Here is a 19,067-nt window from a genome sequence, read left to right as displayed (position 1 = left end):
AGGCTGAACGAAAACCAAAACTAACAGTGTATGGTCAAGTTTTGTTCTGCTTTGGTTATATTCCAGTCTCCTGTGAAAGATGTATATGCAAATCAATACTCTTGTTTCAGACACATCTGTAAAGAAGTGATGCAACAAAGCAATAACTGATGTATAAAGCGCAGTACTGAGATCCTCTGTGTGTTTCTGCTTCTACCTTCCAATTAAGGTGTGAGCAGCCCATCACCTGCTCTATGCATGTCTTGCTCAGCCATTCAGTCCCTTGTCTTGCTGTAGCTGGGCACTGCATATGTGACAGGGCAGCAAGCCAGACAGTAAAGAGAGAAATTGAGGGGTGATGAGGGAGACTTGGCATAGACAGGGGCCAGGAGGGAGGGCTATACAGACACATTTGAGGGTGGGAGGGAGAGGAGGAAGCTCTGTTGCATCAGCTGCAGCTTTTTTAGAGGCTGTGAGAGCCCCAGAGTAGAGCAGTGAGAGTCTGGAAGCAGAGCCAGCACAAAGCACTGTCAGCAGCTCCCTCTATGCCATTGTGTGCTGAAGCCTCTCATACACATTATAAAGCACAGCAAGCTCCCAGCTCCTATCCTCATCACCTCCACACCAGAGTGCCACCAATGATGGAGAAGACTTGCGAAACCAATGGCCACATTGACAAGTATTCTGATTTCAACGTCTACCCAATGGAAGGAACTAGAAAAGCTGCAAAGAAAAGTGAAGGGGCAAAATGTGCCCAGTTCCTGAAGAAGAATGCCATTGTTATCCTCACAGTGTCTGGGGTGCTGGTAGGAGTTGGCCTGGGCACAGCAGTGAGGACCATGAACTTGACCAAAGCTCAGATGACCTACTTTGCCTTTCCTGGAGAGATGCTGCTGAGGATGCTGAAGATGATTATCCTACCACTGGTAGTGTGCAGCTTGATCTCTGGCGCTGCCAGTCTGGATACCAGGTCACTGGGCAAATTGGGTGGCATTGCTGTGGCTTACTTCTTGGTCACCACTCTCATGGCTTCTGGGTTAGCTATAGCTTTAGCCTTCATAATTAAACCAGGAGCTGGAGCAAGTGCTCTGAACTCTAATGCCCTGGGCATTGAAACCACAATCAGCACCACTAAGGAGACCATGGACTCCTTCCTGGACCTTGCCAGGTAAAATCTTTACTCTACATTAGCCTTGGGATCCTATGAAACCCTAATGTTCGTTCTGAGGTGGGTAGGGGCTCCATGGGCAGTGAGAACTGACCACTAATTTTAGGGAAAGCCACAATTTTTGCTGTCTACGTTTCAATTCTGTTATGTTACTTTATGACTATTACTTAAAATGTGGTGGTATAAAGCAAGAGGGTGTAAAAAATGATCTGCCCTGTGTGTAAAATATATATATTAATTATTGTTATATTTAAAACATTCTACAATTTAGTGATTACCCTATTGTACCACAAACTGAACTGTAGGTAAAATTATTTTAACCAAGAGTTCCCTAAAACCCCAAAAATATTTCAAGGGTTCCTCCAGGGTAAGAAATGTTGACAAAGGCTGCTGTACACTATCACTAAATATCGAGGGAGAGCTATGTTGCTGGAGAAGGAAATCAAACCTGATTATGATATATATATATATATAATTTTTTTTTTTTTTTTTTTTTTGTGAGGAAACGCCTTCCAAAGTAAATTTTAGTTGGTAGTATTGCCAGGAGTTGAAGATTTACAACAGCTGATTGTGTAATTTGGCCATAGGCAGGGAGGTCTTCCACACTTGGGTGTTCGCCAACCTCATAGGAACAATTTCTTTTTTTTAATTAAATCGAATTTTATTAGGGTTTCACAGGTTAACTGAGACATGCCATGAAGTGGATACATGGTATGTGCTTTGCATGAGTCTAACAGATAATCTACTATAAATTAAAAAACAAAAAAGATTTCCATTGCCCCTATTTTTTGCACTTATTCAGTATAACAACATCTGGCGAGTAATAAGATCTTTTTTTCTTTTGTTACTATTGACTGGTTATACAAAAAAAAATATATATATATATTTTTTTTATTTATTTATTATTATTATTATTATAATATATATATTATTATTATTATTATTATTATAATATATATATTTTTTATTATTATTATTATTATTATTATTATAATATATATATATTTTATTATTATTATTATTATAATAATATATATATTTTTTATTATTATTATTATTATTATTATTATTATTATAATATATATATATTTTATTATTATTATTATTATAATAATATATATATTTTTTATTAATATAATATATATATTTTTTATTATTATATATATATATATATATATATATATATATATATATATATATATATATATAATATAAAATATATATATTATATTAATAAAAAAGATATATATTATAATAATAAAAAATATATATATTATAATAATAAAATATATATATATTATAATAATAATAATAATAATAAAAAATATATATATTATAATAATAATAAAAAATATATATAGTATAATAATAATAATAATAAATAAATAAAAAATATATATATATATATTTTTTTTGCCATGTGCCCCATTGGGGAGAATCGCCTTTACTTCTTGTCCCATATAGACTAAAACTGAGTGTGATGAAATCTCTCCAAAGGAAAATCTCCTTTTAGGATTGCCATACAAGTTACAATCTAACTGTACAATCTATGCGCAATCAACTTTTAAAAAACACAGTTTTGGCTGTAGATACATCAAACTGTGCATTTAGTAAGTTTTCCCAAGCTTAAATGAACATGAGTTGTGCTATATGTCATGTTATGAGATGCACGTGAATGTGTATACATTACTGGAAGGGTAGGTATTTGTTTCTCACCACGCTTCCTTATATAATACAATTTATTTCACTGTTTTACATTGGCGCACCCTTCAGAATAAATATTCTGTAGTTTTTCCGTATACAGCAATGCACCAATGCATGGTTAGCAGCATTTGCACACATTTAGCGCTTCCAAATAAAGAACTTACGTTAGCAAGGTTATAGCTGCTCTGATATGATGCAATCCCACTACAGGCTTACATGTATATAGTGGGGGTACAATGCATATGTATTATTCAGAAGCCAGTACGAGACTTTTGAACAACCATTCACCGAGCTGATAGAACAATCATTTAAATGTGTCAGTGCTGATGTATTTTACTGGCACATGATTACAGCTAAAACTGATCCAGAGACAGAGAGCAAAGATCAGACAGATGTTACATGTTCTCAGTGCTGAATTACAGATGTCCAACAAACAATTTAGCAGTAAATATCTACATTTTCTGCTTGAACTTGTATGTATTCTCATTCATCATTTCTCTTATTTGCTTCCTTTTGGTCTGTTAAATATACCATTGAAAACGTTTCATTATATTTGTTCAAAAACTGCAAAAAATGTTTTTAACATTTTTTTGTTCAAGCCAGAAAGCCTGTGAACTGATGACTCCCTGAACTGTCTTCCTCTGGGCTGTTATTAGTTATCCTTGTTCCTTGCTTTCTACTCTAGACTACAAAACACTTTCCTTGTTATGAAGACAAGAGGGAGATGGCAAGTAGTCCTAACACACTCCCTATCCCACAGTAACAATACTGCTCAGTATGGTTGTCACCCTAGGACAGTAAGTGTGGTAGTGGTGGGATCACGAGGTTAAAGTAGTAGCATGTATTATAAATGTAGCGCTGGCTCCTGATGAGCATGCACTATATATTTTTCAAAATAAATATTCCTGAAACCACCGTTGGGTTTTAGGGCTAATTTTACTAAATTATGATTTCAATACCAGTCCAGCTGGGTTGCACTGGGTTCTCCTTGGCCGCAGGTGTCGCTGTCACCGCCGGCAAGAGGTAGAACGCAGTTTAGCTGGGTGTATTGAGTGCCACGTTTTCTCGGAGCCAGCCCAGTGGGAGTGTTCTCCTGCTGTGCACTCTGGGAAGTGGTATTTAAGGTGCTGACATCACGTGTTATGGGGTTCCATGCCAGAGGATTTTCTGTCTGTTCGGTTCTGGTCCTCCTGACCAGCCCCCATGGTCCTCCTGGCCTGGGGTTGCGGTTCCATGAATTTCCAAGTCTCGGGGCTGGATAGCCCGAGACGAAACAACTGCAGGGACAGGCCTGAATGGATGTTGAGACCTGGTGATTCAAGGGTGCCGTCTAATCTAAGGAGAGACCCAGGAAATGGAGAGGCATCCAGGGGAGGACTCTTCAGGAGAAGGCTATGCACATGGCTGGTTTCTCTGAAGGAGCCTGGAGGCTCAGTTGAAGGACATTTAATGGATCCAAACTTATACGGTATCGTCGGATCAGCTGAGAGATACCGGTACCGTATGATAGCTCTATAAATTTGTCTATGTCCCTCAGTTACGCTCAAGTCTGTGACAGAGACTTTTTTTTCTCAAGTATTCTACGCTCAAGTCTGTGGCAGAGACTTTACTTAACACCCTACCGGCTGCTAGGCCTAGTGAGAGGAGGTCTATCCGGGGGTTGTGAAAATCCAGCTGTGAAACGGTTATTCTTTGGATCCCTTAACTAAAGACTTTCCATTTTTGACAGTCCAAAGTACTTAAACTTCCTCCTAACCCTCTACCCTAAACTGAGAGATCTTGCTCCTATTTCAAATAAATATCCCAAAAGAAGTTCCAGTGTCAGTTTCTGCATTTCTTTGGGCCATCTACCACGGGAAACCCTAGACAGAGACGAGGTCAAGAAGATAACGGTAAGCCCAATAAAACCAGCAGCTTCTTCGGGGGTCAGTGCTATATAAAAATATTTTATAATACATTTCCCCACCCATTGGCCCCTCAATGCAGCAAAGTTGACCTGTACCTTTAGCAGAGAAACAGCCCCAAAGCATAATGTTTCCACCTCCATGATTGACTGTAGGGATGGTGTTGTTAGGGTCATAGTCAGCATTATTCTTCCTCCAAACATGGAGAGTCCCCCTCCTTCATTGGCATGTACAGTCATGCCAATGAACATCTAAATGATTCAGAGAAGGCTTGGGAGAAAGTGCTGTGGTCAAAATTGAGGTCTTTGGCATTAACTCGACTCACCGTATTTTGGAGGGGAAAAAATGCTGGGTATGAGCCTAAGAACACCATCCCTACAGTCCAGCACGGAGGTGGAAACATGATGCTTTGGAGCTGGTTCTCTGCTAAAGGTACAGGACAACTTTGCTGCATTGAAGGGCCAAGGGGCGGGGACATGTATTATAAAATATTGTATGAGAACCTTCTTCCCTCAGCCAGAACACTGAAGATGGATCGTGGATGGGTCTTCCAGCATGACAATGGCCCAAAATATAGCACCGAGGCAACAAAAGAGTGGCTGAAGAAGGAGCACATTAAGGTCAAGGAGTAGCCAAGCCAGTCTCCAGACCTTAATCATATAGAAGTTTACGGAAGGAGCTGAAACTTTGAGTTGCCAAGCAACAGCCAAGAAACCTTAAAGATTTAGAGACGATATATAAAAAAAGAGTGGACCAAAATCCCTCCTGAGATGTGTGCAAACCTGGTCACCAACTACAAGAAACGTCTTACCTCTGTGCTTGCCAAGAAGGGTTTCTCCACCAAGTACTAAGTCATGTTTTGCTTGGGGGTCAAATACTTATTTCACTCACTGAACTGCAACTTAGTTTATAGCATTTGATGTATGTGTTTTTTCTGGATTTTTGGTTGATATTCTGTCTCTATCATTTAAAATACACATATGATAAAAATTATAGACCCTTCAATTCTTTGTATGTGGGCAAACTTAAAAGATTTGCATTGGATAAAATACTTATGCCCCCCACTGTATACCTAGCATTGGTCAGAATATACTTTATTAAAAGAGAAGTTGGGCTTTTCTTTTTTTCAAAAATCCTACTTACCTAGGTGGATGCAGTAACGGTCTGAACACATGAGAGTTCTGATCATAAGAGCTCAACAGTGATAGGCTTGATGGCAAATAACTTGCAGAACCTCTATATCGTTTTTTCTTTTTTCAGCCCTACTACTGTACAGAGCTCTCTGTGTAACAGTACAAAGCCCCCTATTCTGTTCTGTATGCTGCCCTGATATCCAAAAAATGTCTTAATCGTTTACCTGGGGTAAGTATACATACCAGTAAAATCAAAAGTCATTATCAAAATGCTAGCATAGTGATTCTCAGTATTGAAGCAAATGGGTTAACATGACACCCAGGCTACTAGCATTAGCAGCGAGAAGACAGCAATGGCAGCCTCTGGAAGGGTTTTTCCAGTTCATCATTCTGACATGTAAATTCTTAATTCCTGTTCTATTTTTCTATAATTGGAATAGTTAAATAGAGCCATGCTTTTCTCACTTCAAGAGAATCTCTAAAGCTGTTCATACACTGTGCGATTTTCAGCCACTTCCTGAAGAACCGGCTGAAGTTTGCTCAATGAGTGGTTGTGCGACTTTACTCTATTCAGCAATAGTCAAAAGGAGCCTACTGGAAAATTTTTGACTTAACAGTGGCTGCATCCCATAAGATTTACCAATGTACAGTTATTTTAAAAGCCAGCCCAACCATCTGTCAAAATACAACAGGTGCTGCAGGAAATTCATTCATCCATGACATATATTTGTATAGCATAGATAGAGAAGATGTGTTTTTTTTTTTGTTTTTTTCATTCTGCCTGCAGGCCAACAGGAAATAACAATCAGTGTGTGGTCAGCTTAAGGCCCCTTTCACACAAATGTTCTGTTGGGGTCCACCTGTCTTTCAGGTGGACCTGATTGGAACCTCAATTTTTCTCTATGGTGCAGCGGGTGTCTGTTTACACTTGCATACATCCAATCCGACCTGCTAAAAAAAAAGATGGATAGGGATCTGTTCCCCTTCCAGCGGTTCCGGTGGCAGTCAGGTATGAACGGACAGGTGGGCTACTACTTCTATTACATCCAACCACCCATAGTGGAGAGCGGGCTGTGTCTGCATAAATGGAGAGGACACGGACCTGCCATCCACCTGCTCAGCAGGGATGAGCGGACAGATCTCCTGCTGAGCAAGCAGTAAATTCGCTGCTGGGATAACTTTTATCGGAAAGCCGGCCGCCTAAACAATACTGGTGTTTTGGCATCTAACTACAGCCATAACGCGGGTATTTAACATCAAAATCATGATGTACATTCCCAGTTAGGCAGTCAGCAAGTGGCAAGGCCAAGCTTCAGTTTGTATAAGGGAAGTGTGAACAGCTGATCGCCACTGTAGGCAAGCTGCTAGAAGGTTTTATCACCAGCCTCAGCCTGCTAGCAGCTTGTTTAAAGGGAAAATCAGCACTCCCATTGGATCTGTGTATAACATTTCCAAACAGGAGCTGAACAGTGCTTTAAAGGCTTAGGCCTGAAGCTTGCCGAAAGCTTTGCAAAGTGTGTCTGTGTAAATCCAGGAAATGAACAGGTGAAATTACATATTTGGCGACCCATTGCAGTTTGCTACGGAAGTGACGCTCCGTCACCGCCATCTTGCTACACCCCACACTCGTCCACAGTAAGACTACACTAAGAAGGGGGGGGAGTGGACATCTTGTTACATCCACTGGAGTTTTGCATTTTACACATATTTCTAACAGTAAACAGTAAATAAGTCAGTTTATATTGTGAAATACAGGACTTACAACTCCGTTTGACTACTTACAGGTAGATCTTGAATTTTAAAAGCAGCGGCAACCCTGCTCATCTCACAGGTTTGCTAATCTGACAGAAGTTCGCTGCTTTTAAAATTCAACATCTAAGCAGTCAGACGGAGTTCTAAGTCCCGTATTTCACTATAGAAACTCACTTTACTGTTATAAAGACGTCTAAAATGCAAAACTGGTGGGTGTAACAACATGTCCTCTTTCCCCCTGCTTAGTGTATCCTTACTGTGGACGAGTGTGGGGTGTAGCAAGATGGCGGCGATGGAACGTCACTTCCGTAGCAAACTGCGATGGGTCGCCGAATATGTTGTTACACAGGCAGTAGCAGCTTCAGCTGCCCACAGTTAAAGTGGCTGCAGCCAGACCTAGTGGAGGGAGATTTCTGTAGCATATTTGGCAAGTAAAGAATCACAGTATGTATAAAATAATATGCAAAGTGGTTGGAGAGAAGCTGCAGAATGGCAAAGATGTTTTTATTACAAATTATGTGAGCAAACTGCAGTTCCTCTTTAAGCTGGTGTGAAAATGGCTTAATAATCACATAGTAAGCTTATCAGCAAATTAAGCCTAAAACAGTTGTGGTGTGTTGCCACAAGTAACAAACATCCACCATATCACCCTGCTGCCAGACCTCCATATATAACCTCTGAGACAATGAACAGTCATTTGTTTGTTTTGTTTTTGTTTATTGGGGGGATATAAGCTGGTTGGGGGAAAGGGGTATACGAGATGCCCGTAGATTGAATTATTTTGCCGTCATATTTATAAATTAGAACTGTGTTTGAGCCTTAAAGAAATGATGCACATGTATAACATCTACAGTCTCTTCCCTGCATCACCATGCAGACTATTGCTCCCAGGAATCCTTCCCTCAGGCACAAATTTATTCTGTAGCACATTATGTTTGTCACATCTTCTATATGCAAAAGAACCCACTCTGAATAGTCTCTAATGCTGACTCTGGTTGCTACTAGGCCAGAGGTCCGCAGTACCTCTCCCCGGAAGCCTAGTAGTTTAGCAGCATGTGCTGAACGGTGGACTACTGTTCCCAGCTAGTACAGCCTGCAAATCCTGCGCCCTCAGGCCGCATTGATTTGACACTATTCCCCACAATCTCTCCTCTGTTCCAGGACTCTTCATCAATGACCTTGTAAAGATGAGGACTTCATCCATGACCGTGTAAGGATGAAGTTCCCTCTCAAACTTCCTGGCATGTCTCCACATCCAGCTCTCCACTGTGGTACACTCATGACCTTTCTCTGCCCCAAGTCCATGATGGGGAACTTAACTGGACCATACATTCCGACAGCTTCTCCTGCCCCTCTGCTCCAGGAACACGTCATCAATGACCGTGTAATGATGAGGACTTCACTCATGACCGTGTAAGGGTGAAGTTCCCTCACAGTTCTCCTGGGCCTCCTCCCGCGATCGGCACACCCCCCTCCCAGATGCTGCTGTCTAGTACTCCATTCTCCACTTCTCCCGGCCAACAACCCCTCCCAGTGACCTGTTACCTCAGCTTATATGGGAGGCCTGTCCCCTGCCAATTCCAGTTGGGGATTGGTCAAGACTCCTCACATGAGCTGCCTGCCACTCCAGTCTTAGGCGCTGCCCCTCTTCCAGAACATTCTACCTGGAAGCAGGGGAGGCACCTCAGAACTAAAGCACAGGTGGCCACACCCACTGCTACACTAACCACTCCCTGCCCCCAAGTCAAAACAAACATGGCCTGAAGCATGGGTATGCCTAAATTTACCTGTTCTGACAGTTCCTTACCAAAAAATCCTCACTCTAGCACATACCTATGGTAGAGGGTGCTACACAGTCATGAAAATCTGGATATGCCAAATTTGACCATTCCTATTTCCAAATCTAGAAATATCAAGCAGCTGGACCTTATACCAACACCTTGTCGGTATAGATGGCCTAATATCACCATAAGAGGACACGTTACATTAATATAGTGCAGTTACTTTCAAATCTTCTTGTTTATTGGTTTACAATTTCTTTATATCACAAGCTGTGCTCATCCTCAATTCACAATATTCTGTCTGTCCCCTGCCTGTTATGGTTTCATGCACCTCAGTATAACAATAACGGGGTTTTGTTCAATGACAAAACCTAGCGTACACTAATGTGTTGTAATTGATTTGTGCTGCCATCTTGAACAACATCCCTGGAATAGATGAGGAATCCTCTCTAAGGCAGGGATGATAAATCATTTATTGGCTCCCAGCAGTGAGTGGCCAATGATCTAATAAAGCAGTTCTTATTCCTCCAGCCGGAAGTACTTTACCCTGTGAATATAAATGTTTAATATTCCTTAACATTCTGTTTACACAGGAAAACAAAACACAACTGAACAGATTATTCCAAATGTAAAGGGATTATCCAGTTTTAATGGAAGTTGGTCACCTGGTTATGATTTTTTCATGCATTAACACAGGGGTGCCCAACCAGTGGCCCGGGGGGGGGGGGGGGCACATGTGGCCCGCAGAGCCCTCTGATGAGGCCCGTAACCTCCTGCTCTAGGATGGCTGGTTGGCAAGCCCAAATCACAGGTTCCCGACCCAGCATCCCAGAGCATCAGTGTTGTGAATGTAGAGGAAGCAATCGGTTGCACAGCAGAGCCACATAAGACGATGCTTCCTGTATAGCGCCACCTTCTGTCACAGGAGGAGTGATACCAAATGCACTCCGCCTGGAACAGCAACAGCTGGCGATACCCGAATTGAAGATTGTTATTAAAAGGAATGTTTAATGCTATAATCACAGTGTATATATGGGCATATCTGTTCTGCAGTGGTTACCAGGCTACTTTCAAACTGCACTGAGCCATAGACCTCTGTTATTACCCACGGGTTTGGTGCGCTTCCAGAAAGTGCACAACACCTGCAGGATATAATAGAATTCTATGGCAAAGTCCAATCAGACCCTCCATTCACCTCTATGGAGCGGCAAATGTAAACAGACTTGTGTCCATTTACACCTGCATACCTTCAATCCGATCCGCTAAAAGAAAAAAGAAAAACCTGTCTGGGGATCTGTCCCCTTCCATCTGGGCAGATTGGAGGGCCCAAAAAGTAGAGTGGGCTATGTTCGTGTCCGCTTTGCATATGCAGGGTGGACACGGACCTGTCATCCGCCCACTCCACTCATTTTGGCCCGCGACTGGTTACCAAGTTGCTTAAGTGGCCCTTGCTCTTCAAAAGGTTGAGCACCCCTGCATTAACATGTAAGAACTACATTCCCACAGATCCCTTCCATAAATACAATAGAATGCATGGGAAAGACAAAGTATTAGATTTCACCTTATCTCTAAAAAGTACATCATATTAACACAACATTTTTTTATATTTACTTAATGGGGAATTTTACTCCACCTTTTTTATTTCCTTGACCAATAGGTTGTCCTCAGCACAGTGGCTTAGGGGTCAGCACTTCTGTCTTGCAGAACCAAGGTCCTTGGTTTGTAGTTTGTATCCCAACCATCTACATGAAGCTTTTATGTTCTCTGTGAGCTTGCAAGAGTTACTCCCTCACTCCAAAGACATTTTTGTAGGTTGCTTGGCTCAACTGAGTGTGCCCAAGCCTGCTGTCTTACCTCAAGAGCTTTGAGTCCCCACAAAAATTCAAATAAAAAACCTAAATGCTCACCCAATCCAGCATAGATCTGCTAATCTGTTGCTGCAAGACGAAAGAAAAAAAACGGTTAGTGTATGGTCAGCTTAACGGTTCTTTCACACTGAGATTCCAATCAGATTCACCTATCAGGTTTTTTTTAGCAGATCTGAACAGACGCTGAATGTTAGTCTATGAGCTGGCAGACATATGCATCCATTTACATCCAATTAGCTCTGTCTAGGTGTGAAATAAACATATTTTTTTAAATATTTTCATCTTTTCAAGGTTTTTTTTAAACCTAAACATGCCAGATCAGACACAGTTCTATGGAGGACACTTCTGTAAACAGCAGCAGTGCATTTTCTTTTTACTCACAGCTGGGGACCTTGAGATATTTCATAAATCAGATGCAGCAATACTGGAACAGTCTTTGGATTCATTACTGGGGATGCAGTAACTTGTAGAACAGATAGGCTGGACTACAACAGTCTATAGGTTCACAGCTAGGGACAATAAAGCAGCTTGTAGAACAGATAGTCTACACTGGAACAGTCTTTAAATTCACAGCTGGGGACCATGAGGCAGCTTTAGAAGAAATGGATATGGGCTAGACTAAAACAGTCTATAGGTTCATGGCTGGGGACCATGAAGCAGCTTTAGATTAGATGGAGATGGGCTAGACTGAAACAGTCTATAGGTTCATGGCTGGGGATCATGAAGCAGCTTGTAGAACAGATAGGAGGCTCTACTCACAGAACCTTGAAACAAGATCAGTCCATAGGTGCAATTTTCTTGGCAGGCAGACCCTCTCTTCCTCAGCTCACCAATCCATCCCCTCTAAGCCATCCTTTCAGATCAATCTCTTTAGGGTGCCTAACTATTTAACAGCTCTGGAACAGAAGGGGAAGGGGGATCACCGCTCCAAGTAGATCAATAGAAATAAACCTCTCCTCAAAGTTGAAGCAACAGGTGCTGGCAATGCATATAGCAATTAGGATGAGAGAAGATTAGGGTTGCCACCTGTCCAGGTTTCACCCGGACAGTTCGGGTTTGGAATCGTTCATCCAGGTTTCAGACTGTCTGAAACCTGGACACATTATTTAGACTGGACTATGGCTTCCCAGCAGCCTCAGATCCATCTGGATGAGAGGTGCTGACTGCCAAGTGAGCTCACCATCCATCCATCCATCTGTCTGTAACTGAAGTCTCCCCCCTCTCGCTCTTGCCTCTGAGTGAGTACACTAAGGCAAATCAGGGTTCTCAGAGCACCCCTTACATCAGAGGCCGCAGTGTTCCCCCTTGCATCAGAGTCCTCTCCGTACATCAGAGTTCTCAGTGTTTCCCCTTAAATCAGGGTTCCCAGAGCATCCCTTATGTTAGAGTCCTCAGAGTTCTCCCTTACATCAGAGTCTGCAGAGTCCCCCCTTACAGTGAAAGGGAACTCTGCGGATTTAGATGTAAAAGGAGAACTCTGATGTAAAGGGGGACTCTTGTTATTAACTTCATATGACTGGAAATGTTATTTAGTAGCAAAATATATGTATAGTTTATACTATAAAAAAAAATTGCTGTGTACCTCTAAAGTGTTCGGGTTTGACTTGAAGAAAAGGTGGCAACCCTAGAGAAGATTCTGGAAAGCCACTTTCCAAAAATTTGCCTTTATTCATAAAAAGGAATATCAGAAATACATGCCACAGCAGAACACACTATGGCATGCATTTTTGATATTCCTTTTTTATGAATAAAGGCTAATTTTTGGAGCGCAGCTGTCCAGAATCTTCTCTCATCCTATTTAACAGCTCTCCCAGCCACCAAGTACCAAAATAAACAAGCATCGCTACTCTAGCAAAAGTAGGAGCCAAAAACTAAATTTGCAGCCTAATTGAGAGGGTACTACAAGAGCATATGAAATCTTTGTTATCTTTAAAATAACATTGTGCTAAGAAGGCCGCACAACATAACCTGAAAGGGTTATAGTCCCTGTGGTGGGCAAACAAAGGGCTAAAAAGGTACAGTCACATTTTATTTTTATCATATCTTGATAAGGGTATGCACTGATGACATATTTCCATGAGTGTTTGTACAATAATCTACCAGTGTATGGCCAGCGTAAGAAAGAAATTCAATCCTGATGGCCGCACTCCAACAATAATTTCTTTATTGGTTAAAAAAGACATACAGCAAGAGATGGAATCAACAGCTAATGTGTTTTAAACCGTAACTACTTGGTACTTGTTGATTCAATCTCTTGCTGTATCGTTTTTAACCAATAAGGAAATTATTGGAGTGCAGCTATCCTGATTGAATTTCTTTCTATAAGTTAATTGCATACAGAGCCAGCACCAGTGGCGGCTGGTGAAGTTTTAGGATGGGGGTGCCTTCCTTTTTGACCCCTCCCACTTGGTGAAAATGGGCGGGGCTTCAGTGAAATAGTGGGTGTGGCTCTAAGGTGGTGTGGTTAGCATCTGAGATAAATGAGGGATGGAGGGAGAGAGAGGGAGAGGGAGAGAGAGAGGGAGAGAGAGAGAGAGATGGAGGGGCAGCAGGCCCAGATCCTACACAATAGAAATATGTGTATTCTAGAAAGTTTAACAATCAGCAGATAAGGATATTCCAAACACCTGGTGTTAGCACATCAATCATCCCGGCACCATGGATGTTATGGTGTCAGGATGATTGAAGCGCATCATTTCTATTATTACATTGTAATATAACATGAAATCATTCAACTCACCATAATGCAGAATTGGTGGGAGCCCTGAGCGTGTCCCTAGCCATGTCGCCTGTCACCAGATGCCATCAGGTGTCCCCAGCGGAGTCCGTCCTTACATGCAGCCTGTGTCACACCAAATGCAGCCTGTGTCCCCCCAAATGCAGCCCATGTCCACTGGTCCTAAAAGTGTCATCTGCCAAGGTGGTCACATAGTGTCTGTAGTCACAGTCTGACGGCATTTTGTGGTTCCCCTCTAGCTGTTTTTTTTTCACAACGGGCCGCCACTGCACCCGTATCTGAGGAGGAGGAGATTTTTGTGACCCAGACACTTGGAGCAGGTTCTTTTTTCTGTATGGCCAGCTTAAGTTGATTTTTTTTCATATGTATATCTAAAAAAAATGATAAAAGCCATCGTTCCACTTCAAGTGATTTAGTAACGTGACCAGCAATGGAATTTATTCAGTTTTGATGCATTTTTTTTTTATTGTCAGAAAATTGGCAATCTGAAAATCGGCATTAAACGGCACAGAATCAGTGCCTACTCTGGTTGGACTGTGCTGTTTTTGTCCTGGGTATTACAAAATAATTATTCAGTGTCTCTGCACCACAAGTTAATTTTTTATTACATTGCACTATTGACTCTGGACACTTTCAGCCTCAGTAGTAACATGTTACTTTATCTAACCTTTGATTTGCAGCATGTCCAACTGCTTTTTTCTCAGTGACAGATTCCTCTAAACTTTCAAGTACCAAAGTTAGTGTAGAATGCAATTTGACATGTGCTGGGGTATTTACAACATACTGATGTTATTTTTGTCACAGATATACAAGAATGGCTGACACATAATTCAAGCATTAACAGCAAACATGCTCACGGGCTAGAAAGCTTTAGTCAGTCAAGCTCAGATTTAGCCATAGCTCCCAACTTCCCTTATTTGGAGGGACATTGCTTCTTTGGGGGACCAAATTCCTCCTTTCCTCTTTCCTTCTACGTTGTCCCGGTTTTTGGTCTGATGTATATCATTTTTTTTTATTATACAGAATTTGAATAGCACCAACAGTTTATGCATGCTTTACAAAATGGAGGCGATAGTACAATTAAAATATAGTTCAATAAAAAAAGGGATCAGAAGGCCCTGCTCAGTAGATCTTGCAATCTAAAAGGAAAGGTCAAGTGAAAAAAAAAAAAAGGTAAAGAACAGGTACAAAAGGGGATAGGCTAATGGAGAAAGTAAAAGTACAGTTTGTTAGTTAAAGGTGGGATAGGCTTTTCTAAAGAGATAAGATAATCAGTAAGGGCAGAGTAGGAGATAGTCGGATAGAATTGGGATAAGCAGTTCCAGAGGATGAGAGAGGCTCTGGAGAAGCCCTAGAAGTGAGCATGAGAGGAAGTGACAAGGAAGCTAGAGAGCAGGAGGTCTTGGGAGGAGCAAGTGCTTCTTTTTTGGGAACAAGGTTACTGTAGTGATGTAGCTGGGGGCAGAATTATGGATGGCTTTGTAGGTTGTTGTTAGTATTTTGAATTACATGTAGCACTGACCCTCGAAGGAGCTGCTGAATTTTTTTGGGCCTGTACTCTGCTAGTGAACCCCCACTGACTTGGCTCAGTCCCCTTGACACAGCTGTGGTGCAATGTTGGTATGGAACTAATAGGGAAGTATAACCCCACAATATGCAATATGATAACAGTATACCTTTGTTATTTCCTGGGTATCCGATGGCTCCACCCGCTGCTGAAAAAGGAACAACACTCTACACCAAAGTACTTAACCAGAAACGTATTTTTACTGGAACTTGTATTGAGTAATGTAAAATGATGATTACAACATTTGCACTGTCACATAAACATAATGTAACAATACAGTAGGTATACACAACAGATTGTACCTGTACAGTTGTCTTAAATGACCCTTTAGAATGTGGTTTCAATTGGGACTAATGCTCAGAGGGACTACGCCATACTCTGGGCACCTTCCCACTTCCAGCACACGGTTGCTACAGAAATGCAAGGTTAATAGTGAATTGCAACACAATCCCTAGGGAGCTCCCCCTACTTTAATGAGATGCAAGGCCTTCCAATACAAGATGCAGTCTTTGATCTTCTTTCTTCTGCTAGCTATTTGTATTATGACAATTTGTAATTCAACAGTGGAACAACAAGGGTTAATGTGAGATGGATATCATAACTGTTCCTGTAGTGTGATACACCTGTAATTGATTTGGATAACACAGTGCTAATAGTATTGTGATGAATAGGCCCACTTAACTCAGTCTGCCTATTAGATTCTCCTCCGTGGGACTACAGGTCCCAACAACACTGTGTTAAAGTCTAGGTGTATGCAAGTGCGTTAGAAAAGTGTGGGCAACCGCCCTCTCACCCAACTGGGTCTGAAGAATAAGACAGCTCCCCTCCGCGGGTCTCAGTCTTGCTTCTAGCCGGCTGGCTCCGTCACACCCCTCCGATTCACAAGGATCTCTCAGTTACTTTCCTCAGGGTGCCTCTGGATCCTTCCTGATCCGACCACACTGCTGTCCCAGCACGCTTTGGTGTGAAGTCCTCCTCTGGCTGTAGATTGCTGCTTCACACGGAGCAGGCCGCAGTTCTCTGGAGACCTCCTCACAGGTCCTCACAGGCAGACCATGTGTCCAGAAGAGAAAGAGAAAATGGCCACGCTGGCTCTTTTATAGCCTACCCAGCATGCAGTTCAGGGTGATCATGGGTAGGTCACCTGGCATTCTGGGTAAGCAGGTCACAGTAGAATGTAAACAGAACAGTCACTTCCTGTTATCTTTCCAGTACTGAAGAAAAGAAAATAATTGAAGTCCATTTCTAGTATTGGCCGCTAGATGGAGCCAAATACTAAAGAATAACACTGTCCATAGACTTACATTGCATTAACATTAACATTGCATCCGTAGGCAAAAATGCCAGCACTACATCCATTTTTTTTGGATAAGCGGAAGCCAATGGATAGATTAGCAGAGGGATAGACACTGAATGGCTGGTATCAATAGTGGAGTTGAGAGATGACCAGCGAGTGAATTTAGTAGCTTTGTGGTGTCATTGGTTAAGAAGGGGCATATAGACCTCCACTAAAAGAGATTTATAACCCTGGAATATGTGTCCCTATTGGAATGTTTCCCTTCTCCTGTTCTGGTGGCAACTGAAAATTTGGGATCTTCTCTTGCTTTCACAGTCAGAAACCGTGGACACCAGGGCAAATTGGTAGGGTAAAGCACTAAAAACCTGTTAGTTGTTCTAATCCTTCTGAACCCTAGCCAAATCTGCAAAAAAAGACTTTAAGTATATCTAAACTGCCAAAATTTTCATTGAATCTCTAAATTATTCCATATGTTATTTGAAAAAAGCCAGTGTAGTGGTACCCCCCATAGGGGCTGCATAATATAGTAGTTCCACCTATCACCCTGCCCAGCTGGCATTCGCTTCCACTCACTCTCCAGACAATGAACAGTCCATCAGCTTTGTTTTTTTGAATTTTACTGAGGGATTAAACTTGAATGGGGTTGAGGAATTTATGGGATGCCCAGAAAAGATTCTTGCATGGCTTGGGACAATTTAGATACACTCCTCCTGCACAACACTTGCTGCAGACTATCTCTCCTTTTCCCTCCCGCACAATTCTTCAGGCACAGCTAGCACATGGCCAGGCCTAACACTGGCTTTAGCCAGGCCTTAGCAGGATGCCCTATTACAGGCTATGGTGTGGCAAGAAACTTCTAGTGCTAGCTGCCCTCTTTGGTGGACTACTGATCCCAGTCAGCCCTTTGCAGACCCTGACAGCCCTCCTGACTGCAACAGCCCGACTTCACTGGCAGTAACATCAGTCTCTGCAGCTGGCTCTGCATCCATCTCAGACTACCTCCCAGTCTGCTCCAGCATGCCTCTCCCAGCTCACCCGACTGTGCCTGTCACTCACCAACACCTGGTGGATCCATCCTGGAGATTTGCCCGTCAGTATTCCCCACTGTCCTCTCCTGCTCCTGTTCAGGACACCCCTTGGGTTTGGTTGTGGTTCCTTCACAGTTCCGAGCCCCTGGCCCAAGGCCCCCCCCCAGACTGGGGGGATCCCCCCAGGGCCCTGGCAGGCTAACACTCGACAACCCGACCTGTAATTCCACGCGACAACGCCTCCCCAGCTGGGCAGATCCTGTTTAAGGGGGCCTGCCCCCTGCCAATCCAGGTTGGCGATTGGTCAGGGCTCCTCAGAACACCCCAGACAGCTACACCCTTCTTCCCCTCCTTCCTTCTAGAAGCAGAAGGGAGGTTAATGAAAGATGATGCTGCCTGTGAGTCACCAGCCTACTCTAGGCCACTCCCAGCCCACAGCTCAAAAGAAACAGGTCTTGCTTTCAGCTAGGCCTGCCTAAATTTACCTACTCTCTCAAAAATCTCACTCTAGCATCTACCTAAGGTAGAGAGTGCTACACCAGTATAAATGAATTGTAGTGGTTAAAAATACTTGTTTAACTAAATATTTTTGTATTAATAGTTTATGTAAATGAGGGTGTGGTAATGGGGTTGTGACCCCTTGGCTACATACTTTGTGCTAAAAGGTGTCCCTCTTTCCCATCTCAGTAAGTTTGGAGATATGAATATATCCTATATTCATACCTCCCAACTGTCCCTGATTTCGAGGGACTGTCCCAGATTTGGAGCAGTCCCTCTTTCCTCCTCATTTTCCCTCATTTTGGTCTGATCTATATAGTTGTATATAAAATGCACTTTTTATCTATCAAAAAATGTTTTCCAGTGCTAAACCTGCCATCTGATTTCTAAATTGCTGCATTTGTAAATTCCAAAAGCCAGTATAAAGGAACAGTAGTGGTAAAAAAAAAACAAAAAACAAAAAAAAAACACTTGTGGGTTGAACCAATCTTGTTTTTTTGTACCATTCTCCTTTTAAGGGGGTGTGGCAAGGGATGTGTCCTATGCCTGCATAATTCTGCTGATAGGTGTCCCTCATTCCAATCTTAAAAAGTTGGGAGGTATGTATAGTTTATCATAGTTCTCCATTTGCATAAAGTGTTTTCTAGGGCT

At 42.1% G+C, this 19,067-nt stretch overlaps 1 protein-coding gene across 2 annotated transcripts in view; it reads left to right on the top strand.

The window, feature by feature from the left end:
• Positions 1 to 219: 219 nt before the first annotated feature.
• SLC1A4 (solute carrier family 1 member 4) overlaps positions 220 to 19,067 on the top strand; it is a 140,901-nt gene continuing 122,053 nt past the window's right edge. Inside the window, exon 1 of one of the 2 annotated variants that reach the window (XM_077485960.1) lies at positions 220 to 1,147. In XM_077485960.1, the coding sequence (XP_077342086.1) occupies positions 525 to 1,147 (623 nt within the window). In that variant the 5' untranslated portion in view covers positions 220 to 524. Of the gene's footprint in view, positions 1,148 to 3,986; positions 4,744 to 19,067 lie in introns of those variants that run through there. The other variant, XM_077485961.1, reaches the window with a different exon arrangement.

Source organism: Lithobates pipiens, unplaced genomic scaffold (assembly GCF_037356315.1).
Source record: "Lithobates pipiens isolate NorthernLeopardFrog02 unplaced genomic scaffold, aLitPip1_a1.2 Scaffold_18, whole genome shotgun sequence".
Classification (NCBI taxonomy): domain Eukaryota; kingdom Metazoa; phylum Chordata; class Amphibia; order Anura; family Ranidae; genus Lithobates; species Lithobates pipiens.
The sequence above is the reverse complement of the archived record's forward strand: the minus strand, read 5'-3'. Positions and strand labels throughout refer to the sequence as shown.